General features: G+C 36.9%; 3 protein-coding genes across 5 annotated transcripts; all 3 read right to left on the reverse strand.

Moving 5' to 3' along the window:
* Positions 1-6,883: 6,883 nt before the first annotated feature.
* On the reverse strand, positions 6,884-10,079 carry LOC117628716 (ACT domain-containing protein ACR8). The gene is made up of 7 exons (XM_034361219.1): positions 9,631-10,079; positions 9,066-9,111; positions 8,819-8,933; positions 8,660-8,727; positions 7,985-8,551; positions 7,774-7,878; positions 6,884-7,679 (listed from the first exon to the last, which is right to left on the reverse strand). Exons 1-7 carry the CDS (start codon positions 9,690-9,692, stop codon positions 7,317-7,319), a joined length of 1,326 nt encoding a protein of 441 aa, XP_034217110.1. The 5' UTR covers positions 9,693-10,079; the 3' UTR covers positions 6,884-7,316.
* Positions 10,080-18,608: 8,529 nt separating this feature from the next.
* Positions 18,609-21,035, reverse strand: LOC117629228 (F-box/kelch-repeat protein At3g23880-like). 2 transcript variants are annotated; one of them, XM_034361752.1, is made up of 4 exons: positions 20,810-21,035; positions 19,289-20,558; positions 18,958-18,969; positions 18,609-18,850 (listed from the first exon to the last, which is right to left on the reverse strand). In XM_034361752.1, exon 2 carries the CDS (start codon positions 20,528-20,530, stop codon positions 19,301-19,303), a length of 1,230 nt encoding a protein of 409 aa, XP_034217643.1. In that variant the 5' UTR covers positions 20,531-20,558; positions 20,810-21,035; the 3' UTR covers positions 18,609-18,850; positions 18,958-18,969; positions 19,289-19,300. The 2 variants fall into 2 exon arrangements, with proteins under 2 accessions (XP_034217643.1, XP_034217642.1); XM_034361751.1 differs by having other exon boundaries at positions 18,609-18,969.
* Positions 21,036-21,889: 854 nt separating this feature from the next.
* On the reverse strand, positions 21,890-24,631 carry LOC117626915 (F-box/kelch-repeat protein At3g23880-like). 2 transcript variants are annotated; one of them, XM_034358717.1, is made up of 3 exons: positions 24,318-24,631; positions 22,672-24,016; positions 21,890-22,156 (listed from the first exon to the last, which is right to left on the reverse strand). In XM_034358717.1, the coding sequence occupies exons 1-2, from the start codon at positions 24,443-24,445 to the stop codon at positions 22,684-22,686; spliced, it is 1,461 nt and encodes a 486-aa protein (XP_034214608.1). In that variant the 5' UTR covers positions 24,446-24,631; the 3' UTR covers positions 21,890-22,156; positions 22,672-22,683. The 2 variants fall into 2 exon arrangements, with proteins under 2 accessions (XP_034214608.1, XP_034214609.1); XM_034358718.1 differs by having other exon boundaries at positions 22,672-23,999; positions 24,318-24,419.
* Positions 24,632-25,924: the final 1,293 nt, after the last annotated feature.

Genomic DNA, 25,924 nt, shown 5'->3' on the forward strand with positions numbered 1-25,924 from the left:
GGTTGAGCCTGGCTTATGTATACTTCACATGGAAACCTACAATTAAAACAAGTATAAATTATAAACTCCATACGTATAATCATGGTTAATTTTTTACTCTATATTTATGGAATTATGATTATGCATATGGACACGTGTTAAGTGTTGAGAATAATGATAAGAATACACCTTGGGTTAAAGTGATGAGCAAAAATATTCTTTTGAAAAATTAGGTGAATCTACCCCCAAACAGTATAATAAGAAAATTTTAGGTTCATTTACAAATTAGTACCAATTCAACCAATCTGGTATGTGATAAATAATAAACATCCTGCAAAGCACAAATTTTTTTTAAATTTTTTTAGCATAATGCAAAGTTTTCTACATAAATGGCTGAGAATTCAAACGAAGTCGCTAATTCATGATTGTGATTTGATTCAAAAAAATTTATACGTCATGTTTCTTTTCATAAACTACGAAAAAGAAAGCCCGGAAATTTCTTTTCTAAATTCTCACGCTAAGCAGAAGTACCCTTTGTGGCATCTAATTAACAGATGCCTTAAACTAGTATATTTTCTGTCAACCATACATGATATTCAACGGTTCATGAATTACAAGAAGAAAATGCCAAATGCTTGCATGGCTTAGATTCTGCTTACAAACAGAAAAGGGTCCTCTTTTAGCATCCAAGATTCCAATTTGAGCAAGTCTCCTTCTTGTGTTTTCCTTCGTGAAACTTCAGTTGACTTTGCTGCATAAATTTGATCACGAAATTGAATTATTTAATAACAACAAAGCTTCCAATGAATTGGAACATACAAAGATAGCCGCCTAGGCAATTTGAAACTTCCAATAAGATAGGATGACAAAGAAAATCAGAAAGATTTTTTTTAAAATGTTTCCAAGAACTGTTACATTGTGTTTCTCCCCGTAAATATGTTGATCTCTTGGCCTATATCATTGTTGCTATATGGGTATCTCAAGGGCCAAACTGGACTTAATTTTTTTTTTTTCTTTCCATAACAACTTCCTTGCCATTTGGGCTATGAACCTTGTCCAACTAAATTAAACTTAAGTTAATGAAAAATGCATAATTAATTCATGCAGAACATGATATCAGAGTCTTTCTTTGCAAGTGGTCCTGGGTTTGAATCATGTTCCGCTTCTTTGTTGGTCTGATAGCTTAAGGTTTCCGGACTAGCGGTTGTTTAACAATGGGAAAGTCCAAATTTATTTTACAAATGTGCTCCTAACCTAAGTTCTTTTTTTTTTTTTTGGGGGGTCAAATATGCTACTAAGTTTAAAATTGGAAGTTTCTTAACGGATTTTCTGCTCTACGGAATTTCTGAGCGCACACAAGAAAAAAAAGGGCTAACCTGGTTGGCTGGAACCTTGTACTTCACGCAGAAGATGATATAATTATAACAAAATGTTTTCCAGGCCCTAAAATAAATAAAAAATAAATAGTTATCCATGAAGTTGCAACTTTACAACAATTGGCTAAGCATATTTTAGTATCTAGGAATCTTCTTTACAGGAAGCAAAATTTCAAAGAAAAAGAAGGGTTTGAATTTGCTGAGCTCAGAATTCAGATAGATATGTAGATAGATACCTTCTCATTTGTCGCACATTTTGCTATGTGAACAAGTGAACAAGTGAGAAAAGGAAAAGGCAAAGGCAAAAGGCTAAGGCAAAGCATAAAGAGAGAGATTCCCTATTAAAATTGCGGCTCATATCAAACAAGCCTAACAAAGAAGCACTCAGCTTTGCCAGATTCTCCATCTATGCAATTAACATGAAGATTAAGAAAGGAATCACAATTCATCAGATTATATTCAGAATATCTCTATCTTCTATACTCTTTTTTTTTTTTTTTTTGTAAAGTAAATTCTAACCAAGATTTGGCTAGACTTCGATTCGATTACCCAAAAAAAAAAAGTTTGATTTCTCATTAATTTTACTTGGTCGACAACTCGACAATGCTGATAAGTTTTTATGTTTTACACTCAATGCCAACCTGCTATCAGGAATAATTTGTTGGAAGATCGTATTTACTTTAGATCTTTAAGTCACATTCAGATTCAATATTTGTTCATGTCACTTTAAATCTGAGTTGCTAGCTCTTTCTTGTAAGAAGTTTTTTCGAGCTTTATTCCTCATGCACATAACGGCGACTCATCTACTACATGGTAGGTACAACATTATTAGAACTGCATCTTGGCCTAACCCAGAAACTTAATTGGGAGATATTTGGTATGTGACAACTCTGCACAATTACTTCCCAAAAGAATGGCATGAGCTGGTATAAACAACGTATGTCTTTATTTCAAGAAAAATGCACACAGTTCAATTCAACGATCATAACCATTTATATTTTAGGTCATTCCTGCGAAAAACTTAAATCATTCTGATTTTTTGGAACTGTTTGGTCATCTAAAATGTGCGGAGAAAAAAACGTAGTTCATTAGGTAAGATTAAAAACAAAATATGAATACTAAAATGGCTAATCAATTTCTGATTTTTTGTAAATGATGATATATGAATGAAGATTTGAAAAATAACATCTGGCTTGACCACTACCATCACTATCTTTATGAGCCAAAGCCAAAGCCAGTTTGGTTCAAAATATCTTATCTAAAATGACAACTAGGGATGTTCAAATTTATATATAATTGATATCAATCCAGATTATACGACAAAAAAGTGGCTGATAATAATTTGGTTTTTATTTTATTTTGTCCCAAAACATGCCTAAGGCACAAAGCATCCTATCCTGTTGAAACATTGGATCAACATATGCTCTTCTGGATGCAGCTTTGCATCAGCTGGAAACGTCATTGATATGCCTACAACTAGAAAAGGCCAAGCAAGAATTTGATAGATTCCATCTACAAACACAAGAGGAGTTAAATGAGCAGCCAACACATGATGTTAAACCAAGTCTCTCTTTTGTTGGATTCTTTCGTTCCAACTTTGGCGGCTTTGTAAGATTAAAACTAAAATAATTATAGTTTTTTTTAGTTGCCATTGGAATAATGGCAGGGAGGAGGAATAATGCAGATGGGACACTAGTGCCTAAGATTATTATAAGTTTTAAGTTACCACAAAGGGAAAGAGGATGCTCATCCAGAAGTTGGTACTTTTCCAAGAGGCCATTTCACTAGAATTCAGGATACGGGACAGAAAAAAGAGATATAATCCATAGTAAAATGAAACTTTACAATAATTTAATATGCTTATTTCATAACAACCAACGTGACACACATATGATAATATTTTTTTACGTTATAATTGAAACATAATTATAACATATGTATAGGACATGATTTAACTAGACGGTGCATGTCACTCAAATTGGCACAAAGTCTCCACCGAAGTTTTTCTCTCGACAAAAAGTTCCTGACCATAGTTTGCTGAGAATCTCTCTCTTTTATTCTTGTTTACAAAAAGAAAAGTGCTACTAGATAAAGTGGGGCATGCTCTGCATAATATATACAGTAGTTATGTAATTTATAGGAGTAGAGGACATCTTTACACGCATGCATGCATGGTGAAGATGTGCAAAGCTGTAAGAAGGTGAGAACTAAATTGGCTAGAGCTATATAGACAAGCTTAAAAAAGAAATTCCACTAACAAAAGAAAAGCGGCCTATAGTAAACAAACAAGTCCTGCTAAGAACCTACTGTTGGAGGAATTGGGTAGCTGGCAATTGGAATGAAACGACAATTGAACAGACTGATATTTGATTAAACTAATAGGTCTTTAATTTTGTCTATTAGTATATGCTAATCTCTCTTGGCTTATTTTCTGTCAATTTATTGGTGACTAATTAATGTGGTAAGTGAATGTGTTATGAGGTAAATGTCAAGACAGAGAGTTGGTTGGTTTGGATGGATGCTTGTCCTGTATTAATTCATGGAGAAAAGGGTACAGAAATGCAAGGACAAGACAAAAGACATGGGGTTTCACTTTAAAATCTAAAAATATCAGTCTAAAAAATGCATGAAATTCCAAGGATGGTTAACCCCATATGGACAACACCAGATTTCTACTTGAACATATTGGAACTTGTGTTACATACTTGGAATAAAATAGCAAGCTCAAACAAGGTCTGTTTTGGATACGACATTGTCCTTCGATCTAAAACGTTTAATTCTAAATTCTAGATCGACGTTATGTTGAATACGAGCACAATAACATCGTTGTACAGAAAATATAAGCAGAGCAGGATCTTATTTTGAAATGTATGTGGTCCTCTGTTCCATTAAAACCAACGTGGTCCCTCATTTAGTCATATATCATGCATGTTACATTCATAATATCTGCATACATATTTGTCAACCAAAAGGGCATATTGTCGTTGTGGAAATAATTACTGAACCATTAAAACATGGACGTCAAGGGCAGATTCTATGTCGAAGTAGATTCAAAAAGAGAATCACATGCACAATAAATTGAAAGCGATCGACAGGCTGAGGATTTTGCTAGTTGGTAACAGCCTTTTGCAATAGCCCCAAGCCGCATGGGAAAGACAAGAAGATTGCCTTGCCTTGCCTCTTGCAACGTTGAAAGTTTCCAATATTGGATCGACAATGCATGCCACCCTTTTAATCATAGGCACATAGGTAGCTCCTCCTCCACTACTAGCTAGCCTGGCTAGGTCAAGGAAAGAAAACCCTAATGCCATGTTTTTTTATGGCAAAACGTATGACTTTTCTGAGCCCTTGTTTCAGCTTTTTGAGCCCCCAAAAAACCACAAGGTGTCAAACTTCTCATGTGCTAGTTTAGAGACCATGGTACCAGAAGGGCACACAGAGAAAAAGGACAAGAGGGAAAACAAGTCCATGTAAAGCAGAGCCCGAGAGAGAGAGAGAGAGAGAGAGAGAGAGAGACTAGTGTGAGAAATTAACTTCGGGGCATGTGATTGATTCTCAGGGCTGCAGTAGATTCATTCAGTCAATAAACAAAAGAATTGTAAATTAATCTGTCACTGCATATGCAAGGGCCACCTAAGCGTTTTAACCAGCGCAGTCAAAGGCAGGGCTCTTCCAAACCTGCCAAACCTAATCTTCTAAAGAGCTCTTCACTATATGGAGTATGGACCACAATCTACACCACAAAATTTAAAGTCTTGATGAACTAGAGGCATTTGCCCATTGGCCATTGGATTGAATGTGAGGAAAGTAGAAAGTGGCTCTTGGAGGGTTAAATTGAATGCCCAAATGGAAAAAATGAAGAAAAAAACAACCACTCAATGAGAAGTTGGTTGCCACTATTATGATTTCATCTTCTTATACAAGTTAACAATAATACATCGAAAATATTTGCATATGTAAGTTCAGCCAGTTGATCAGGATAGTATACACGTCTTTTTACACGAATGTAAAAGTTACTTTCAAAAGAAATTTAACTAGATAATTCTATTTTAAACCCCTTTCTTTTACAATGTAAGCCTAAAAAATATGTTTGAAGGAGTACTTAGAATAGCAAAACAGGGAGGCATGGAAGAAGACAAAGCTGCAAGTAGAAATTGTTCGACCAATTGTCGGGAGTCGTGGTGTTTGCATTGGACACATAAACACATTAGCAAAGGCTAAAGACAACAAGCCGTTCTTTCTCTAACACCAACGCCCCCTCCAAACTATTTATTTAATCCATTCCAATAATTTCTCTCTCTTTTTCTTGCCTTTGACCACTTTCAAATCCAATTTGTCTCAAGCAGTTGATGAATAATTTGAATTAGTTTGTTAATCTACCAATCTCTATTGGATTTGGACCCAAACCTACTTCAAATATATTCAATTCCAATCATCAAATTCTTAGATTTTTGTTTGTCCAAACATGCAATTATAAGACTATCCATCTTGTCGGTTGGCCAATTAGGCATCGTTTGTGTCGGATGTAATTTTCACAGCCCATACATATAATTTTGGCTATGCAATTTATATGTAGACAAAATTATGTGCATTTTGGTAGCAAAGATTGTTCACAAGAAATGGATGAAAATTGCTTACCAATAAAGGGAATTAAAAATTCGTATAAAAGACATGATTATTTATGAATACTACTTGTCTCCTTATCGGTAATGAGATATTACTTATTCCTGTGAATCACAGTTTGACACATATATAAAAATAATTTATTATAAAAAAAGGAGATGGAAAACAATATCTCAAATATTTTATTGAGATTTTATATCTATCCAAACACTCAAAATTTTATTTTCCATCCATTTGCCTTTCCTTTAAGTTTTCATACCAAAACAAAAAAAATATATATTAAAAACCAGGACCGACAGTCACGGATACAGCCGACGGCTTTGCTTTAATTTGTATAAAAATATATTTTGTTTAGAAACTAGAAGACTTTCGGATGCCAAATACCCATATTTTCTCTTATTTAGACTTGGTAACATGTTTGAAGTTGATTTGACGTTATTAGGGTTCATATGATTCTCTGCGTTCACATTTTCTAGAGAACTTGGTTTTTCTCATGTAGCTGCTTTTACAATTTGGATTTCAAAGTTTCAAACAGTCAACCATTAACTAACTCCATATTTTTCAACCATTGATTTTCATACCCTACAAAATCTCTATGCTTTTCTTCTTTTACAAGAATTCAACAAAACCCTTCCATTATTTTCTTCTTTGACCTCTTCAGGCCATAATTTTCTTATTTGACCTCTTCGGGCCTGCGTGCCCCCGGGGTCTAGGTTTGTGTAATTTCTTTTTCTTTATTTGAAAAAAAAAGAAACCCTTCTATTTTAATTTTTTTTCTGTTTATATATGGGCCCTGAGCTTTCATGTTATACTAATTGAGGGATTAGATTCTTCCCCCATTGCACACAAAAGTGAAAAAGGAAAAAAAAAAAAAAAAAAAACATTCTGGGTTGGATGGCAAAAGAGACGAATAAAATAAATATTTCATTAAAAAAAATCAAGTCAACCATTAAAGCTAATACTTAACAAGTAGTTCTCCTTCTCCTGTACACATGTGTGGTGCTGTATAAACCCCCAAACTCTACTGTTTTCTTTTACCTAACATTCCCTTTTCTTCTGCCAGCAACAAACCAATATCACTACCCACCAAATCTAAATTTCCCTCTACCAATTCAAACAAAAGCATTTAAAATGGTGGGCCTCTCTCCTCCATTTGTGCGTTATCAATTCATCCAACCAAACCCACCTACAATAACAACTACTATCACCAAATTCTCACCCCCCCTTCTTTCCTCTTTATGTACAATGCTCAAAACCCCAAGCAAAGAATCATATCATATTCCAGCCAGCCAGCAAAGTGAATGATAAAAACTTCCTACAAACCAAATGGAAACTTCCTCAAGAATGAGATCTGATGAGACCCAAATTGTACAGATTCCTTCTCACTAGGCTCCCAAGTGATAACAAGACTGCCCCACCAACACCAACTGCTTGCTCCTCCCTTTCCCCTTTTGCATGATAAATCAATGGCAGTTCCTTCACTTTTAAGTCACTCAACCCTATTTTTTGCCTCACTGATTCAATTGTGTTGGGATCTGCAGGGTTTCCAATTGCATCAGTCACATAGAAAACGTTCAGGGCATTGCCCTTTGTTGTGGAAATCTCGGCCCTTGTCACGTTTAGACCGTTCTCTCGGAACGTTCTTGTAACATATGCTAGAAGACCTGGTCTATCCTCAGTGCATAGTTCTAGCCTCACACCCTGAAATGCAATAATCCAATTGAACCCTTAGCATTTGCAACATCATGGAACATTCAGCAAAATCAAATGATTAACAATTCAATTTAAGTAATACCTCGGAAGCTCTTCTTTGAATGGCAGCTTCTAAGCATTGGATTACGCGCTGTCGTTCGGGTTCAGAACTAATTGGGGTTCCATCAGTGTGCCTAATGTAAAATTCCTGAAACATAATTCGACCACAAAACCCAAGTCATTTTCATGTTTCAATATTATAATAAAACCAGAACATGCCATAAACCAAACTAATAAGGAAAATAGATACATACCATGTGTCCTCTATCCCCTGCTGTTTTAACAGTGGCGTGAAAAACCACATAGTCCATGTCTGTCAACGTGCAAACAACATCAAACAATAGCTTTGCTCTATCCTTGCACTGGATATTTACTATGGAATAACCCCTTTCAGCCCAATTCTGCACTGTGATCACCGGTGAGTCGGTGCTGTGCTGCAAAATGGGCTTCCTGTCATAATCACGATCTGCAAACATCATTTGATGCAGCCTTCTTTCGGTGTGCGTAACTGCCATGGAAACAGAGGTTTTCGCGCTCCGAATATCGTTGTCTCCCTTGAGAACATTCCTTAACCGCGCTTCAATTCGGTCAATTTTCTGTGAGTCTTCAATTGGACAACCAGAATCACAGTCCTTGACGTAAATTAGGGAGGCGATCCGGCCATTGTGCGTCCACACCTTGGACTCAACCACATTGCATTGCAGGTCAGCTAGCACTGCAAAGACCTCAGAGAGAAGGCCAAGCCGGTCAGTTCCAGTGAGCTCAAGTGCTGTTAAACCGTTGCTGCAGTTGGATGTCCCAAAGTGAATTGTTCCAAGTGACTGTCAAATACAAAGAAATTAAGCAATTTCAGTTTCAATTCTGTAAAGGATCATAAACTTCAACAATAAAGTCTTTTCATTAAATTGGGATTGAATGAATTAACTTACCTGTTCAATGTAATGAATGACGCTCTCATCCGTTAATTTATCCCCGTTTTGATCAGTGACATGAAAGACTGCAGCAGAAACCAAAAAGTCTTATTAAGAAACAAAATTCAAGAAATAAAAGGCAACAGTAAAAAAGAGAGAATAATTTGATTTTCTTACCATCCATGAACCACCGTCCATCAGAAGAAATGTACGCTTTTTTAATGGAGAGGTTAAGATCCGTGAGGACCTGAACAGCCTCGAGAAGAATCCCATGCCTTCTAGCACTGTCAACCTGGAAAATCCAAAAACAAAACAGCGATTGATACACGATTAGTCAATTTTGTGTTCTGGAAAAAATCAAATCTTCTTTTTGGGTTTTTGGAAGGCATTGAAATTAGAAATTTGGGTTTTCGTAGAAGCAAACCTTGACTAAAGTCGCAGTGGAGCAGACGGCATTATCGATCACGACCCTGCAAAGCAAAAGCAGCGAATGGTCAAGTCAGAGAAACACCACCAAAGCCACACTACACCACCTTCCGTTCTTTATTTATTTTTTAACTTTTTATTTCCACAAGTTTTTAAATTTCAAAATGCTTTGAAAAGTCTGATGAAACGGGAAAATTGTAAGAAAAGTCAGAAAATAAAAAATTATGAAACTTAGGTGCGAAAATAAATGTAAGGTTGAAATTGGGTAAAGTTGGCACCACTATTATGAAGAAGGGAAATCGGGAAGAGATCTGGATCGGTGAAATTTTCTCGAGAAAGCAAGAGAAAGTTCGAGATCACAGCACATCCAAAAAAGTACTAAACCCAGAAAAGCCGGAAATTCCATAATACAAGGGAAAAAATCAAACTGAAAACAAATTAAAAACTTGAAGCCGTTGAAAACCCAACAAATTTGTTTTTAAAAAAAGTCGTGAATGGTAGCCACTAACACTTTCAAGAAAATCAGAAATTGAAACCCAATGTTGAAGAAGCGATGTATCTACCTGGGAGTGTTCATACGGAAGACGAGTTTCTCATATTCGTCGAGACAAGCAGTCCACTCCATGGCTCTAAATTTGTTTCAGAGAAAACAGAGGACTTTGAGGTAAAAATGAAGCCAAGGGATGAAGACGAAGCTGTTGCTTGGCCTTTAAACAGTCTCACAAACTCTCTGTGTGTTTTAGCGACGACAGAATCGAAGAAACAGAAGAAGAACCAAAAACTTTGCCGCCGTATCAAACAAAGCTCAATGCCTTATGCCTTCAGACTCTCGCTCTCTCAGACCTTCGGCTAAATCGCCATGAACAAACCTCACACAAGCACCAACCTTCTCTCTCTCTCTCTATAAACTAGAAGGAAATGAGTCACTGTTCGCTCTCTCTCTCTCTCTCTCTTGAGCTCTCTATTTCCAAGCGCAAAGCACGCCTTGTTCTTAACACTCTGCGTCTTGCCTTCTTTGGGGGTCATATATATTTATTTCCAAATTTACTTTCTATAAATCATATTTTATTCTCTACCCATATAAATTAATATTTTATTCTTTTATTTTTTTATTATTTTCCTAACCACGCCCTTACGCAAAGAGCGAGGGCGGGTACTAGTTAGTTACTACTCCTCACAGGGCATGGGCAAGGCCTGCCCGGCGACCCTGCCCGCGCTAACCGAACTCGCACTCTCACTCTAAAAAGGTCAACTATTAGTGACACGTGGCGACTGATCCCTTCCCCCTTCTGGTTTCATGCGTCCACCTCGGATGCCACGTAGGAAAAAGCGGGGCCCATGTTGGTTGTTGATTAAGTTGGGCTTCGCCGACCGGAATCATGACGTGGTGGGCACACCGGCTCGCACCGGCTTTTCGGCTTTTCCTCTGTCATTGTTTTCGGCCGGTTTTTCTTGTGCCTCAGTCGCTCTTAATGGCAGTTCCGTAATTTTCACCACATAGACCGTTAAACTGGATAGTTGAGGAATATTCGGATCGACGTAACGTTGCGTCATCAGTTCGAGTTAATCGTATTATGCTAATTAACTTAACGACGATCCGAAACGACGTGGCGTATTTTAATTGGCGGGGGTCGCACGATTGGCGCGCATGTCTTTAGACGTAGTCGTGGAGGCACGCCTTCGGACTTATTATGTCGCTGCCCTCCCCTAACGGGGAGGCGATATTAATTTTTTAAAAATGCTTAGCGCCCCGACACGTGTCGAGAGCAGGAATGACAACTACATCGCCTCGCGAAGGGCCACGTGGGGCTCGGGGGTGGGCCCTCCTGGTCTGACAATCACGTGCCTGCTCCACCACAAAACACGTTCGCTGCTTGGCAGCTGTCTGTGGCTACCGAACTGCCTACGTGGCAACGACCCGCGTAATAAAACGCTGCCGTCCCCTACCTAACGGTGAAGAGACGACGCTAGCTGGCTCTTCCCCACACTACCTACCTACGACATGTGCTGCAGATAACGGAATACGCAGGCTCCGTTATATTTGAAATCGTGGAGGGAGGGAGGGAAGGGAAAGGAAGCGTCGGTTATGAAAGTGACAGGTGTGGCGGTTAAACACTAGAAACGCACCGCTTCATTCAAGTGCAGTGGCGGGAAGATGGCCGCGTTTCCCGCCAAGTCGGAAAGAGGTGGGGTGGTGTAGGGGTCCACAAATTATCACGGGGAAGAGAAAATTCCACCGTAATATCCATATCGATATTGTGCAAAGGTGGGTCCCGTTGGCCTTTCGAAGCGAGAAAGGCCGGTTTAGTCGCTGGAAGGGAATGGTGACACGTCGATGACAGTCCAGTACGACGTCGTCGAATCAGTCTCTGTCCCGTCGGAACAAAATATCTTTTTTCTTTTTGAATAATTTAAATTTCGGATTTATGGGAATTCCCGCTTTTTTTCTTGGGTCTGCTTTTTGACCGTTAAGTCTATGGAATGGCGCGAAAATCGAAACCCACATTCACGTAATCGCACTGTTGGGGCTGGGTTTTGTGGGTAAGGGGGAGGATTCTATACAACGGCGCCGCAGAATTCTCCGTGAGACACTCGCGGCATGTCTTAAGCTCAGCGTGATTAACTGTTTGATTTGCTCTGCTATGGAATATTTGCATTTTCCTTGCACGTCGGTTTTTTTTTTTTTTTTTTTTTTTTTTTCCATGAGGATCTGTACCTTCGTCAGAAGATCTTGGCCGTCAAATTAGGGGTTACAAGTTTTGTCAGTTTTGGAAGCAGGCTTTGGTCAAAATCTCAAAATAGTAGCCATGTGCGCTCGTGGGGGAGGCTCTGAGTCTTTCTTTAACTTCCGTTTACAATGCAGAGCAGAAGAGCGCATTAGGAATGGTCCCTTTTTGTATAAACACATACACATGTGTCACATTTTATTTGAATTTCGTCCTTCTTGGTTTCCCATTTGAGAATAGGATCATCAATTTTGTGATCTTTAATTTTTGTCAATTTGATCCTTCTCTCAAATGGGTTTATTGTGTTATCCAATGGAAAGAAAAAAAAAAAGATCTCCAATGGCGTGTTATCCGATTTCAAAACTATGACCGCGTGAACAACTTGTGGTCTATATCTAATTTCTTCATATTTTTATTGGCCAAAAAAAAAATGTATTTCAATAAATTTGGATGGATATGGCTTATCTTTTGTGTCACAAACGTGTTGAGATTTAACATAATTTTATCCAACATGTTTTATTTCTACAAACATCCTTTTTATCGATGTAATAAATGAGGTCATGGACATATGATGTATTTCTGTATGTAAAAACACGCAGTGCTATTTTGAATTAAGATCGCATTGGAATTGTGTGTATTTTGTATGTGTGTCTATGCATGGCAATGACATGCACACATATCTTGGAAACTCCAATTAATGTCACCTAAGATTATGTAAGCAAGGAAATAATCGTATTTCAAAAAGTCTCTTCTTTAATGTTGAAAATATACAAATATTTAAAAGGTACAAGAAAATCTACATGTGTATCTCTAATTTAGATTGCAAAAGCAGAGACCGTGGGATCACTATGAGACGGCTGACATTTCCACTCAAGAGCAAGCAGAAATGATAAAGCAGCTGCAAGACCTACCCAAGAAAACGTAAACAGGGGGCAATAGAACTGGCGAAGTCCTTGGGGGTCCCGGGTAGGCTTGCCTTGCAAGACTGGTTTCAAAGCTGCATGCTTTGATTTTCTTATACGATCTAGAAAGTAGAAATTGATCACAAGTCTTTTGACCTACCTACTTCATTTTTAATACCAAAAAGTTTTCTTGATTTCGTATTGGAGGTCCTAGATTACATCTATAAATACTTGACCAAAAAAAAGAAGAAGAGAAGATTACATGCAATGCCTTTGAGACTTCGAGTGCACATTTTGTGTGACCATATAGATTGTAGGCCATAAACTAACTTATAAATTAGTAAATTAATATGTAATATGATTTTGACCAATAGCTACGCATACTTGATGATACATCAAAAATTACTCTAAGAAACTTAATTATCATACATCAAATTATGCATGCGCTTTCTCCGTTCGTCAATTAAATTTTTATTTTTATTTTTATATAAGTGAAAGTCCAAGAGTCTGTTTGATATAGAGGAAAATGAGAGTGAGAATGGTTAATTCGATGATGCTTTCATTAACATCACATTTCGAGGATGTTTTATCCTTTTTTTTATTTAAAAAAAAAATGTCCCATTGCAACAAACAAGTTTGAGATTCCTAAAATCAGATTCTGCAAAGGCATTTTCCGGGTACAATTTGGTACTCTGTGACCACCATATGGTTGCTGCAATAGTTGGTAAGAAATCAAGTTTGCCAACTGGAGAATTGTAGGTTGGAGAAGAGGACCTGTCAGGACATTGAACAACATGAAAATCCTTCAAATTAATGTCAATTATAAGATTATGACTGCTTAATGTTGCCCCCATTTCCCACCCAATAATGAAAATATTATTTGACAATTTCAGAGTTGTGGCCTTTTGGCTTCCCTTGAGAAGACAGCGTACCCAATTGGACAACTCTCAGCAGTTTCTCAATTGAAAACACCAACATTTAAATCATTAATTATAAATTACAATTTCTTCACCATATATTAGCAAATTCATAAAAATGAAGATTGTGACCAGTTTTTGAAGATGGAGTGCATGGTTGGTGCAAAATTTGCCACTAACCTTGATTAGCTCATGCTTGCATATTGCATGCCCGTCCTAAATAAATATTGTAAACAATTTTAATTAATTCATTGCCAATCTTTTATTCTAACCCTTTTAGAACTTGCGGTTTCTTTGGCACCAAAGGATACTTAGACTGAGGTAGAAAATCCTCAACCAAAAAGAGAGAGAGAGAGAGAGAGAGAGAGAGAGAGAGAGAGAGAGAAGAAAACCCTCTTGAAACTAGGTCACAATTTCCTACAATATGTGTCAAAAGTTGAACTCTTATCGTGAATGTGAGATAAAATACTCTATCATAGAATTTACGTATTAGTTAATTATTATTTAATTAGAAAAGTTGATCTATTGAGGGGTTGGGTTTAATCATTTGTTTTGGTGACTTTGATTCAAGTCATTTGACTTTTGTGCCACATAGAATTACATTCCTTTTTATAATGTAATATTTTTATTATTTTATTTTAAAAATCATTTTTCGTTCCAATATTGCCCTTTATGACTTGAATCGGGTAATAGTCATTTATGTCATATTGTCTACTGCCGATTGCATAGGTATATATATGTTTTTTCATATTTTCGACAATGTGTAATAGTATTTTATTTACCTTTTTTTTATTTATTTATAGGTAACATACAATTTTATAGTCTTCTAATTTATGTTCCTAACTTATAGGTAACACGATTTATCATTAAGTATTTTTCATTGCTAATAATAACACTATTTACCTGTATGTTAAGTACATAATTTAATATAGGTGCTTGTCTGATTGATTAGTATAATATGTGGGTCTTTACTTTTTATTGATTAAATGATATTTTATATATATATTAGGAATATTATCAAGGAAATAATTCAAAATTTAAATTCTAGAATTCAATTACATAGAAATAAAGCATTAAATTTAGATTTTCAATGTGTTTTCCTTATTTACTTCAAAGAGTAAAATCAACACAACAAAAAAAGTAATAAATGTCAAAGGACCTACATCTAAAACCAAGAACGCGAGGCCTAAATTCAATAACAGCTAATCGTTTTGGATTTAGATCTAAAAAGCCCTTATTTAATACCAAAATAAGACTGATTGCAAAAGTATTTCATTAACCCATTGATTATTTTTGCATATATAAATCAATTTTCTAGCACCCATACGTCATTGCTTAGGTGATAAAATTCCAGTTTAGTGGTTATCAAAATTTGTATTAGTAACTTTACTAGGTTTCCTCAAGCACATACCCCAAGTAATGAGTGATCACATCACATAGGTTTTGACCCGTTAATGCATCTCTAAAATATCTGTCTGCATGCATAATTAGATTAGTAGAAGGTTGACCTTTTAAGCATCTTTTCGATCTTGTCAAGGACTGATTTGATTAAGCTTTTTTTTTTTTTGAAGAGCATGCAGAATGATGTAGCTTTGTTAATTAATTGGTGAATTCTCCGTAGTAATTGAAACTGTTAATCAGAAATTAACACGATGATTGGGTCAATATGTGGGTAAATGATGGTATTCCCCTTCCAACTAGTAGTGTTTTTTCAACATAAAGTATCAATGCCGGTGGACAGATAATTAATTACATTATTATAAAACCCTTCTTTTCTAAGCAACAAAATCAAGAGGGAGATCTCGCTTTTCATTTGTGACTAAGACATGTTTTACCTTTGCTTGGTGTGACTAAGTTAATATTATACCCTAGAAAAATAAAAAATGACGTTTCAAAGTTAATTTTAAAAATATGTGTTTGTTGGAACGAGCATGTCACTAACCACCCTATCATGCAAGCAACATATACGACGTGTTGGGTAATTGTGAGAAGAGCAATGACGTATAAAATCGTCCCATTTTAAAGTTTATTGGGTAAAAGATTAACTATGAGACAAATTGTAAACTCAAATATTTTAAATTTGAATATTAACAATGAAAGGACCGAATTTAGTTTGATAGTGTGAAATTACAGGAAGTTTTTTTTCATTGCAAAAAATAATAATAATAAAGTAGCTCAATCATTAAACAAAGTGATGGGGCCAAAAAAAAAAAAAAAAAAAAATCAAATAGAGCAGCCCTTGATCTTTTTCCCCTCGAGCAACCTCTAGAACACAAAATTCTCAAGGTTACCCTACTTGCCGACTGCCAAATCATGGTTTCCACAGAGACACAACGGTTGGTGCTGCCCCTCGAGAGATTTACATGCCCCCACTTGCAATGTTTTTGTCTCTTTGTTTGAACAAGATCGAAATTCCACATTCTAATTTGACTATTCAGCATTATCACATTCTCTGTGCCAAGTTTGCTAGTCTAATTTCCCTTCTCCTGAATTTACTGCACCAAATCAGACGGAAACCATACCTTTGTCTACAGCAAAACGGCTGCTAAATTAATTTTGTGGGTGCCACCTTCTTGAAGACTTTGTTGTGATATATGCCATTCACAATTGGTGAGTCACCCTTCTTGTGGAAAAATTTCACATGGGATTTTGGTGCCCTTGTCAAAAGGGGTCAAATGTCCCTTCCCATTTTTTCTTTTTGGGGATAAGCGATAGGAATTGATTTACAAAATACTTTTATAACAGGTCAATACACACATAACTAGGTATCGAACTCATCACAATAATATGAATCTAATCTGAAATCTCTTCCAACCAAATGAAGAATACCCTCATCACCATCACTTGTTGCCTATTCACATGGCACCACATGACATTGCAAATGAGTTGGCCCTGCCTTTTCATGACACAGTGCTTCCATGATTGGCGGCCTATATACATACCTTTCTGATCTGAAACCCTATGCTCATATAGCTCATTTAAAAAATAGCTGCTACCCCTTGTCACTTTTCAGTGATGTATATGATCAGAAACATTGTATTGTCCTTTTGCTTTCTTTCTTTTTCTCATATGCAAATTGAACAACATGTTTCTGGATTGGATCCAAGAACCCTTTGAAGAGATAGGGACAATGTGAACAGTGAGTTTTGTAAATGTGTTGGGTTGGAACATTTATTTTTCTGGGTTGATGATGAGAGCACATCATTTACTTATAATGATATAAACATGTGAATGCACATGCTCAAAGTCCCATTCAGTCACCTCTCATTGATCACAATTCACAAGTGATGTGCTTATCAAGCATTGGTTCAGTAAATGTGTCCAGCCCCAGATGAGTTGAGGCTATTTAAGATCTATTCATTGATGATACACACTGGCAATGAAATTGTTTAAAAAGTTTTGAATTGCATTGTTTGGGGCCCCTTTTGATCACATTTGCCTTTTTTGTTTTCAGTTTTTACAGTTTATCTATGGCTAAAAAAACAGCCATAATACAATGGAACTTTAAGACCATCTCAGTGGCTCTGTTCAAAATATTTTCATAAAAAACCCCCAAAAGAGGAAAATTTGGTGAAGAAAAACACCTCATGTTTCCGACATTTAACATAAAATACAGCTTAAATTATGTTTTAAAGAAATGTATTTTTTGGGTTTAGGCTTCAAAACTTGTGTTGGGAAGGTGGCTGCTTTAATCAGATAAATAAAACCACAATTGATTTGCTAATAACTTAAAACAATTTTCTTGTAATAAATAAAAACTTAAAACAAATTTTTTTTTTCTTTTTCCTGGGGACAGATCATTATACAACTCTTGCCTTGTACACATTGCACAAGTAGCCATGATAGTGTGTTGGAGGACTGATATGGAAATGTCGATGCTATTTTTTTTTTTTTTTTTTTTTTTGGGGTCGAAAGGATGCTTCATTAAGCCCAAGGGCAGGCCAAAAACAGCCAAAAATACATATACAATAGTTGAAAAGGAAACACACCAAAGCCAGAATCAGCTGAGTGCAAACAGAAGTTTCCTTCCCAACATGGGAAATAAAGGAAGTTACATTGGGGGACCAGGAAGTCCATCAGAAGTTTTTTTTGTCGGAATCAAGTTTCATTGATAGAAAGGCAATGTCCATTACAAGATAGTGGAACTCATAAAAATGAGTCCAAACAAATGCAACAGTAAAAGCCCATTGGCATAAAGCCAGAGCCCAAAATTAACATAAAGTTAGAGTACAAAATTGACATAAAGCCATAACCAACCAAAAGCAGGAACACCACCGAACGCCAAAGCAACGATGCCGCTGCTTCCATGAAGATCGAGACATCGCCACCAGGACTAATGATAAGTGAAAGAACTGCAAACACACCAAAACACACAAAACAAATACAAAAATTACAAGTCTAAAAATATCTTGCAATACATAAACCGACAATCAAAGACTGAATAACTCTTACAAAAACGAAACCACCAAAGCACCAAGAGGGAAACAACAGCCAATCCAAGAACAAACCTGGGAAAACACTTCCCAAAGCCAAAGAAACCAACATCCTAAGCAAGGAAGGAGGTGGTAACAATCCAAGAATGGAAGGAGGTAGTGTAAGCACCCGAGGAAGAGCTCTACACATCTTCCGAAAGGGACACAAAAAATCGTGTTTGGGATTAGTCGCTGCAGCCCATGGGGGCTGATAGATCCAAGAGGGAGATAAGAGTCCTTGAAGAAGCCATATAAGGAGGGAGGAATTTAAAGGGAGCTGAGAAATTAAAAATAAAAAGACTGAGGGTTAGCGACCACCTCCCCCTTTGCTGTGCGTTGAAAGACTGGGGGTTTGAGAGAGGGTGCTGCGCTTCAAACTTGTGCTGTTTATTTGGCTTTCACGTCCATCACAAGTTAAGAATCGAACAATAGAAGGTGGTGGATGGATTGTCCATTGAATTTCACCCACTGTCTAAGATCCATTAAATTATGATAGGCTTAACAATCTAATTTATCAAGATAGATTGATTCAAACAAGATTTGCAGTTGCTTAAAAGCGGGTACAATTGCAGAACCATTTAAACTGGTGCAAAGCCAATAGAAATTAGCAACTAGATACTTCCATAGTTCCATTACAGTTTTTCAAAAGCTGAAGAATAAATAGTCCAACAACTACTACAGAAAGCGTATCAGCACTACAGATAACAAGTTCATGCTAAGTAATTACACCACAACATCAGGCATATAACACTATTGCCCTACAAATCTGCAACACAATAAACAAGAAAACGAAAATTATGTTAGCTCATGAGAGAACAAGAGAACGATGTTACTGAGCATCTGGCATCAGGCACATTGGGTAAAGGGCGTTACCGTGCATCAGATCTGCAACAAAAGAAAACAAGAAAAGTACTTGTTTAATCAATGCTTAAGCACGAAACTTCCTCTTCATGCTTGCTTACATGAATGAAAGCTAAATTGTAAAAGGACCTAGTTTACAAATGAGAAACATTGGACATGGGATTAATGAATGAATTGCACAATCCTATTACAGAAGCAAATTAAACCATTTAAATGAATACACAAACTTCACAACAGTAGCAGCAACAGCAATTTAGTCACCAATTTGGCTTTTAATGAACATAAAAATCTGGCAAATGTCTTGAAAAGCAACGCTCTGTTCGCAGAACTATAACCACATTACCTGTTCTTTCTCTTAGTAAGACTCTGCATTGCTCTTGTTGAGTAATAGGAGGCTCTCTTTATAAAAACCAACATTGCAATATTGATATCCAGAAATCCCAAGATTTTTAAACTGTTTGCTCACAAGGTCTAGTGATATTAGTTCCTGCCTTGATTTGTCAGTGAGAAGCACCAGTACTTCACCACTCTTCCTAAAATATAAGGCCCTGGGTAAAAGTCTTTCTGGACCTTGTGGACCAAGGGTAATCAGTTTGGTCCATGACTCCTTTATGCCATACTCTTTCATCACCCATATCTCAAGAAAAGAATCTTCACACCTGTTATCCATCATGAACAGAGCAATAGATTTTCTGTTATCTGAAACAGACAATCGCAAACCCAAGTCGTATTTCCATTGGATAATCTTCGGCATAGGTATCTTACGGAAGACCTCCTTGCCCAGGTCAAAAGTCAATATAAAATAGTAAAGACCACCATTTGTTTTGCAGAATACAGGCCAATGAAGAACCCCATTAACAAAAGCACTGGATGCGCGTCCATCTGTTAGACATGTAGGAGAAACACAACCAAGACTGCTCCATGTGCCGGTGGCCAGGGAATAAACCTCAGCAAGAGTTGGTGTCCCACGTTGATCCAATAAAGTGACAACTCTCACAACCTTATAGTCATTGGTCATAGCATCAAAACCAAATCCAATCGAGGCATCGTACCCACGATGTGTAACAAATCTAACATTAGGCTTGGGAAGGGTCAGTAACTTTCTAATGGCTGGGTTCCATATAAAGAAGTTGTAACCATAACGGTAGATATCATCCGCAAGGCAGAATAGCCCATCACAAATGCCGACCACACGAAGATGTGAGTTCCACAGTTCTTGCTTTCGAGCAATTGGAGATTCTATCTTGGCGTACTCGTCGAAAGCCTGGTTATCATAATGCACAGAGTGAACCTCGTCGTCTACCTTGTCCATGACCGTTTTGCCGAGGAAGGTGGTCACCTCCAAACCAGAAACTCTGTGGAGTAGGAGGTGAACGTCATCGACTGTTGGGCTGAGGTGGGTGCGGATAAAGCTTGGGTTTATGATCATGGACCTCCATGCCTTGCACACTGAGGTGCATTTGACCATAGATTTAACGGGCAGCCTAATTAGGATCTCTTGTATGATTTCCTGAGGAAAAGAGGCTGCCATCTCTCCAAATTTCAATTCGTGTATCCCTTGTGTGATATCTTGTATGTTATCCATGTCTTGCACACTCAAACAGTTATACCAACTGAAACCAAAAAAATAAAAAATCAAGGCGCTGTTCTGAAAGCAGAGTCACAGTCATATACATAAAAGATAAAACTAAAAAGTAAAAAGATCCAGTAATAAGGAGCAACAAAAACCCTAAACTGTCATATTTTTCAGATCAAACCCAATATCCTCTTTACAAATTAAAAATCCAAACCCACAGTTCTTATAAGAAACAGAAAAGCTCTAAAACATCCCAGAAAAACGAAGAGAAAAAGTTCAGGAACTTACAGTTTCTGGTCCTGATGAGCAGAGCAGAGTCGAAGCTGAGGAAGCGTCTGGTTCTTGTGCTGTGCTAGAGAAGAAGAGTGAAAAGAGAAAAGAAACCTTTCTAGCTTCTCCTAGGACATTTTTTCCGTACATGGTAGTCTGCTCAAACCCTAATGGATCATTCTGGAGACCTCTCTTTCTCTATTTATATGCTGAGATTGCCTGCCTACGTCTAAAAAGCTCCGTACCAAATTAAAAGCTTGATTAAAGTTTATTTATGGTTCGTCTTTGGGTTTATTAAGGGTTTAAGAATTCCATAAGCTTTCGCGGGAACTATTTTTTTTTTTTTTTTTTGTGTAGAAATTTTCATTTATCGCCATAATTCTGTCTAATTTCTATTTTGACCCCCCTTTTTTTTCTTGGACCGCTTAGTTTTTGTAATGCGACTTTATATCCACAAGCCCATTCTGTTTTTTCCCCCGAAGGCCCATTTGCTAGTTTATTACAATTTCTCTCTAATTCCAACAAACATTTGTGTGTTTTGGGATGGTTAACTGAAAACAAAGCTAAAAAAACAGCCATAATACAATGGAACTTGAAGACCACCTCAGTGGCTCTGTTCTAAATCTCGTCATAAAAAACCCCCAAAAGAGGAAAATTCGGTGTAAAAATACACCTCATGTATCCGACATTAACATAAAATACAGCTTAAATTATGTTTTAAAGAAATTTACTTTTTGAGTTCAGGCTACAAAACTTGTGTTGGAAAGGTGGCTGCTTTAATCAGACAAATAAAACCACAATTTATTTGCTAATAACTTAAAACAATTTTTAATTTATTTCCTTTGGACAGATTATACAATCTTGCCGTATGTTGGACTGACGTATGGAAATGTCGATGCTATTTGTTGTTATTGTTTTTCGGTCTCAATCCCATTCCCCCTCCTCTCACTAACCTATCAACATACCCAACTCAAAAAGTCTCAGGTTTCATGGAAACTATTAATCAACAACCAATCATTGGGTTAGTATACCTACCCATTTCGAATGTGAAGCAAAATATATCAAATGCAAATACTGCTGATTATTGAGGCAAGGAAATTTACTTCAAAAAAACAACAAAATTGCAAAATCATTTGATAGATGGTTCCATAGAAAGAGGTACATAGTTTAGAACAGCATAACCAATTCAAATATTTAACAGGTGCATAATTCCATAGGTTGATCCAATTTTTTCAAAAACTACATTTATAAAAAGTAAAAACTATTCGAGAAAATGTATCAGAACTTGAGATAAGAAGTTCCATGTCAACAAAATGCACCATCATTTCAGGCACTGAAGGAAAACGACGTTGCAGCACTACAAATCTGTCATAAACAAAAACGAATAAAGACCATGGTTAGGAGTGCGAATATAACTTCCAATTCATGCTTTACATATATGAAGTCTAATTGGAAAATTAACTACTGTGTGCACAAAAACCATTGGAAAAGGAATTCAATGCACATACTGTTGAACAATTCTATTTACAGCAGTAAGACCGACCATGTAATATGAATGCATAAAGTTCACTATGTAAACAGCAACAGTTCCACAGTCCACTTCTTAAAGTCAAACCAAGTTGATATTGTACAAGTGACAAAAGTTACAAAACTATAAGCACTTGCAAAAAGACAAGTCTAACCATATTTATCAGTATCTGGTTTGAACTTCTTGTTTTCTGGATTGAGTTTAGACGAAAGATCAGTTAATGAACATACAAAGAACCCACATCAATTTAATCATCCATCAGGCTCTTAGTGAATATAAATATCTGGCAAGCAAAGAATTAAAATTGTTCTTCACAAGCAATGATCTGCTCTCAGCATTATAATCACATTACCTGTTCTTTCTCTTAGTACGAAACAGCATCTGTCTGGTCAGATAAGACAAGGCTCTCTTTGTAGGAATCGACGTTGCAATATTGATATCCTTCTCCAGAAATCCCAAGATTTTTAATGGTTTTGCTCACAAGGTCTAGCGATACTAACTCGTGATTTGATTTTGCGCGGTGCCCATAAAAAGTATATTGATTACTAAGTATTGAACCCATAGAAAATGCTACCCTAGCTCCAGAAAGTATCAATAATACTTCACCGTTCTTCCTAAAACATGACGCCCTGGGTAGAAGTCTTTCTGGCCCTTGTGGACCAAGAGTAATCAATTTGGTCCATGACTCCTCCATGCCATACTCTTTCATCATCCATATTTCAAGAAAAGAGTCTTCACATCTGTTATCCATCGTGAACAGAGCAATGGATTTTCCATCTCCTGAAATAGACAACCATAATCCCAGGTGGTAATTATATTTTATTAAACTCTTTGGCACCCGTATCTCGCGAAATAACGTACTGCCCACCTCAAATGTCAAGATAAAATAGTTAGAGCCATAATCTGTCCGACGGAGTGCAGGCCAGTGAAGAGCCCCATTAACAAAAGCTTGAGATGCCCGACTTAATTGACATGAAGGAGTAACAGAACCAACACTGGTCCATGAGCCAGTAGCTAGTGAATAAACCTCAGCAAGAGTTGGCCCCACACCTTCATGCTGTAAAGTTACAACTCGCACAACCTTATAGTCATTGGTATTAGCATCAAAACCGAACCCAATAGAAGCATCGTACCCACCATGTGTCCTAAAGGTAATAGCAGGCCCGGGAAGGGTCACTAACTTTCTAATGGCTGGATTCCATATAAAGAAGTTGTAACAATAACAGAACATATCATCCGCAAGGCAGACTAGCCCGTTACAAGTGCCAACCACACGAAGATGTTCATTGAGCACTTCTTGCTTTGGAGCAATTGGAAATTCTATCTTGGCATACTCGTCAAAAGCCTGGTTATCATAATGCAGAGAATAAACCTCTTCTGTTACTTTGCTTACGATGGCTCTGTGGCCGCTAGTGGAGCTCTCCCTACCAGAAACCCTGTGGACTAGGAAGAGGTGCCTGTCATTCACGTTATTAATTTGGCTGAGGTGGGCGCGGGTAAATCTTTTGTTCATGATCATGGACCTCCATGCCTTGCACACTGAGGTGCATTTGATCAAAGATTTAACGGGTAGCCTAAGTAGGATCTCATGTATGATTTCTTGAGGAAAAGAGAGTGCCATTGCTTCAAATTTCAATTCCTGCATCCCTTTTGTGATATCTTCTTGTATGTCATCCATGTCTTGCACATTCAAATAGCTATAACAACTTACTAAAATAATAGAAACAAAAAACATCTATAACTGCGATAAAACCCAGAGTAACATTCATCTACATAAACGATAAAACTAAAACTAAAAAGTCCAATAATAAGAAGCAACAAGAACCCTAAATGAAATGTCACATTTTTCATATCAAACCCAATCTCAACTCTGTAAATGAAAAATCCAAACCCATCAGAAAAAACCTAACACTAAATCCAAACCCACCATTTTTCTAAGAAACAGAAAAGCTCTAAAGCAAATTCCAGAAAAAGAAGACAAAAACTTGAGCAACTTACAATTTCTGGTCCTGCTGAGCGGAGCCGAAGAAATGGAGCTGACGAAGCGACGTCGTTCGTTGTGCTGCGTTAGAGAAGAAGAGTGAAGAAGAAAAGACTCGTAGAACCCTTTCTAGCTTGGAGGACATTCATCTCCGTACATGATAGTGAGGTAAGAGAAAGGCGTCGGCTGAAACCCTAGGGACCTCTCTTCTCTTCTCTGTTTATATGCTCTGTTACTGCTTGCCTTCGTTGCTTGATTAAAGTTCATCTTTGGGTTTATGAACTGCAAAAGCTTTTCCAGGAACAATTTTATTGTAGAAATTTCTTTTTATCTCCGAATTCTGTCTAATTTCTATTTTGACCCCTTCTTCATCTGGTAGCTTGCTTTTTTTTATTGGAATTACCATAATTAAACTTGGACCGCATGGACCGCATGTAACTTTATCTTCACAGGCCCATTCGTTAATTTCTTGCTAATTCCAACAAATTAAGAGCACTCGTCTTGCCTTTCCAAAAAAAAAAAAAAAAAAAACTAGACTTGAATTTGGGTCTGATTTGTTTATGGAATTTTTATGTTTTTCAATCAGTATTTTGTTTTTCTGAACCATTGATTTTTGCCCGAACACCTTTAGCGGATGATGAATTATTCAGTTAAGAAATGTGTGCTTATGCAACAACAAATAAACACGAATATTTTAGGAGGAATAAGGTGTTGATATTCTATCATTTTGTGGAGATTATACGAGACAAGTATTCTTTATGAGTAATCCTTCTTCTACCTTCAATTTAATAATTAATTAATTTTTTTATATAAAAAACATGCTTTAAATATAGGAAATTTACTTATCTTAATCTAATCCTAGGAACACAACCAGAGTTTCATAGCATTGGACAGAGATGGCTACTTCCATGACCCAAATTCATGTATAATTAAAAAAAAGGATTAGCTACATTTTAGTCCATGAAGGTTTATGGTCAGTATTGAAATGGGCCTCGAGGTTTCAATTTCATCAATTTCATCCTTATATTTTAAAATATGACCAATTTACACCGGCAGTTTCATTGACCGTCATGTCATACGTTAAATGCTGACGTGACGGTTGTGGGACCCACCACAAAACCTATTTCTCTCTCTTCCTTGTGTCTCTCTCTTATCCTTCGACATAATGACTATGCAAACAATGACTGTTCGTCTTCCCAGCTACATAACACCGCTGTCTGGCCACCTCTGACTACAGGACTGGTCGAAAAATGACCGGCTACTTCAGATGACTATGTCTTGGCCAAGACTTAACCTCTCCAGTTCCTCACGACGTCAATGTGAGGTTGGGAAGAGATAGACGCGAGGAAGAGAGAGAAATAGGTTTTGTGGTGGGTCCCACAATCACCATGTCAGCATTTAACGTCGGACCTGACGATCAATGTAACTACTGGTGTAAATGGGTCATATTTTGAAATATAAGGTATGAAATTGATGAAATTGAAACATCGAGGCCCATTTCGATACTGACCCTAAACCTTCAAGGACTAAAATATAAACGAAAGTATTTGCGAAATGCTCTCTACACTCCCTATTAAAAATAACTTCCATTTTACTTTTAGCTTGTATTTTGTTTATAGGTTAT

Source organism: Prunus dulcis, chromosome 5 (genome assembly GCF_902201215.1).
Source record: "Prunus dulcis chromosome 5, ALMONDv2, whole genome shotgun sequence".
NCBI lineage: Eukaryota > Viridiplantae > Streptophyta > Magnoliopsida > Rosales > Rosaceae > Prunus > Prunus dulcis.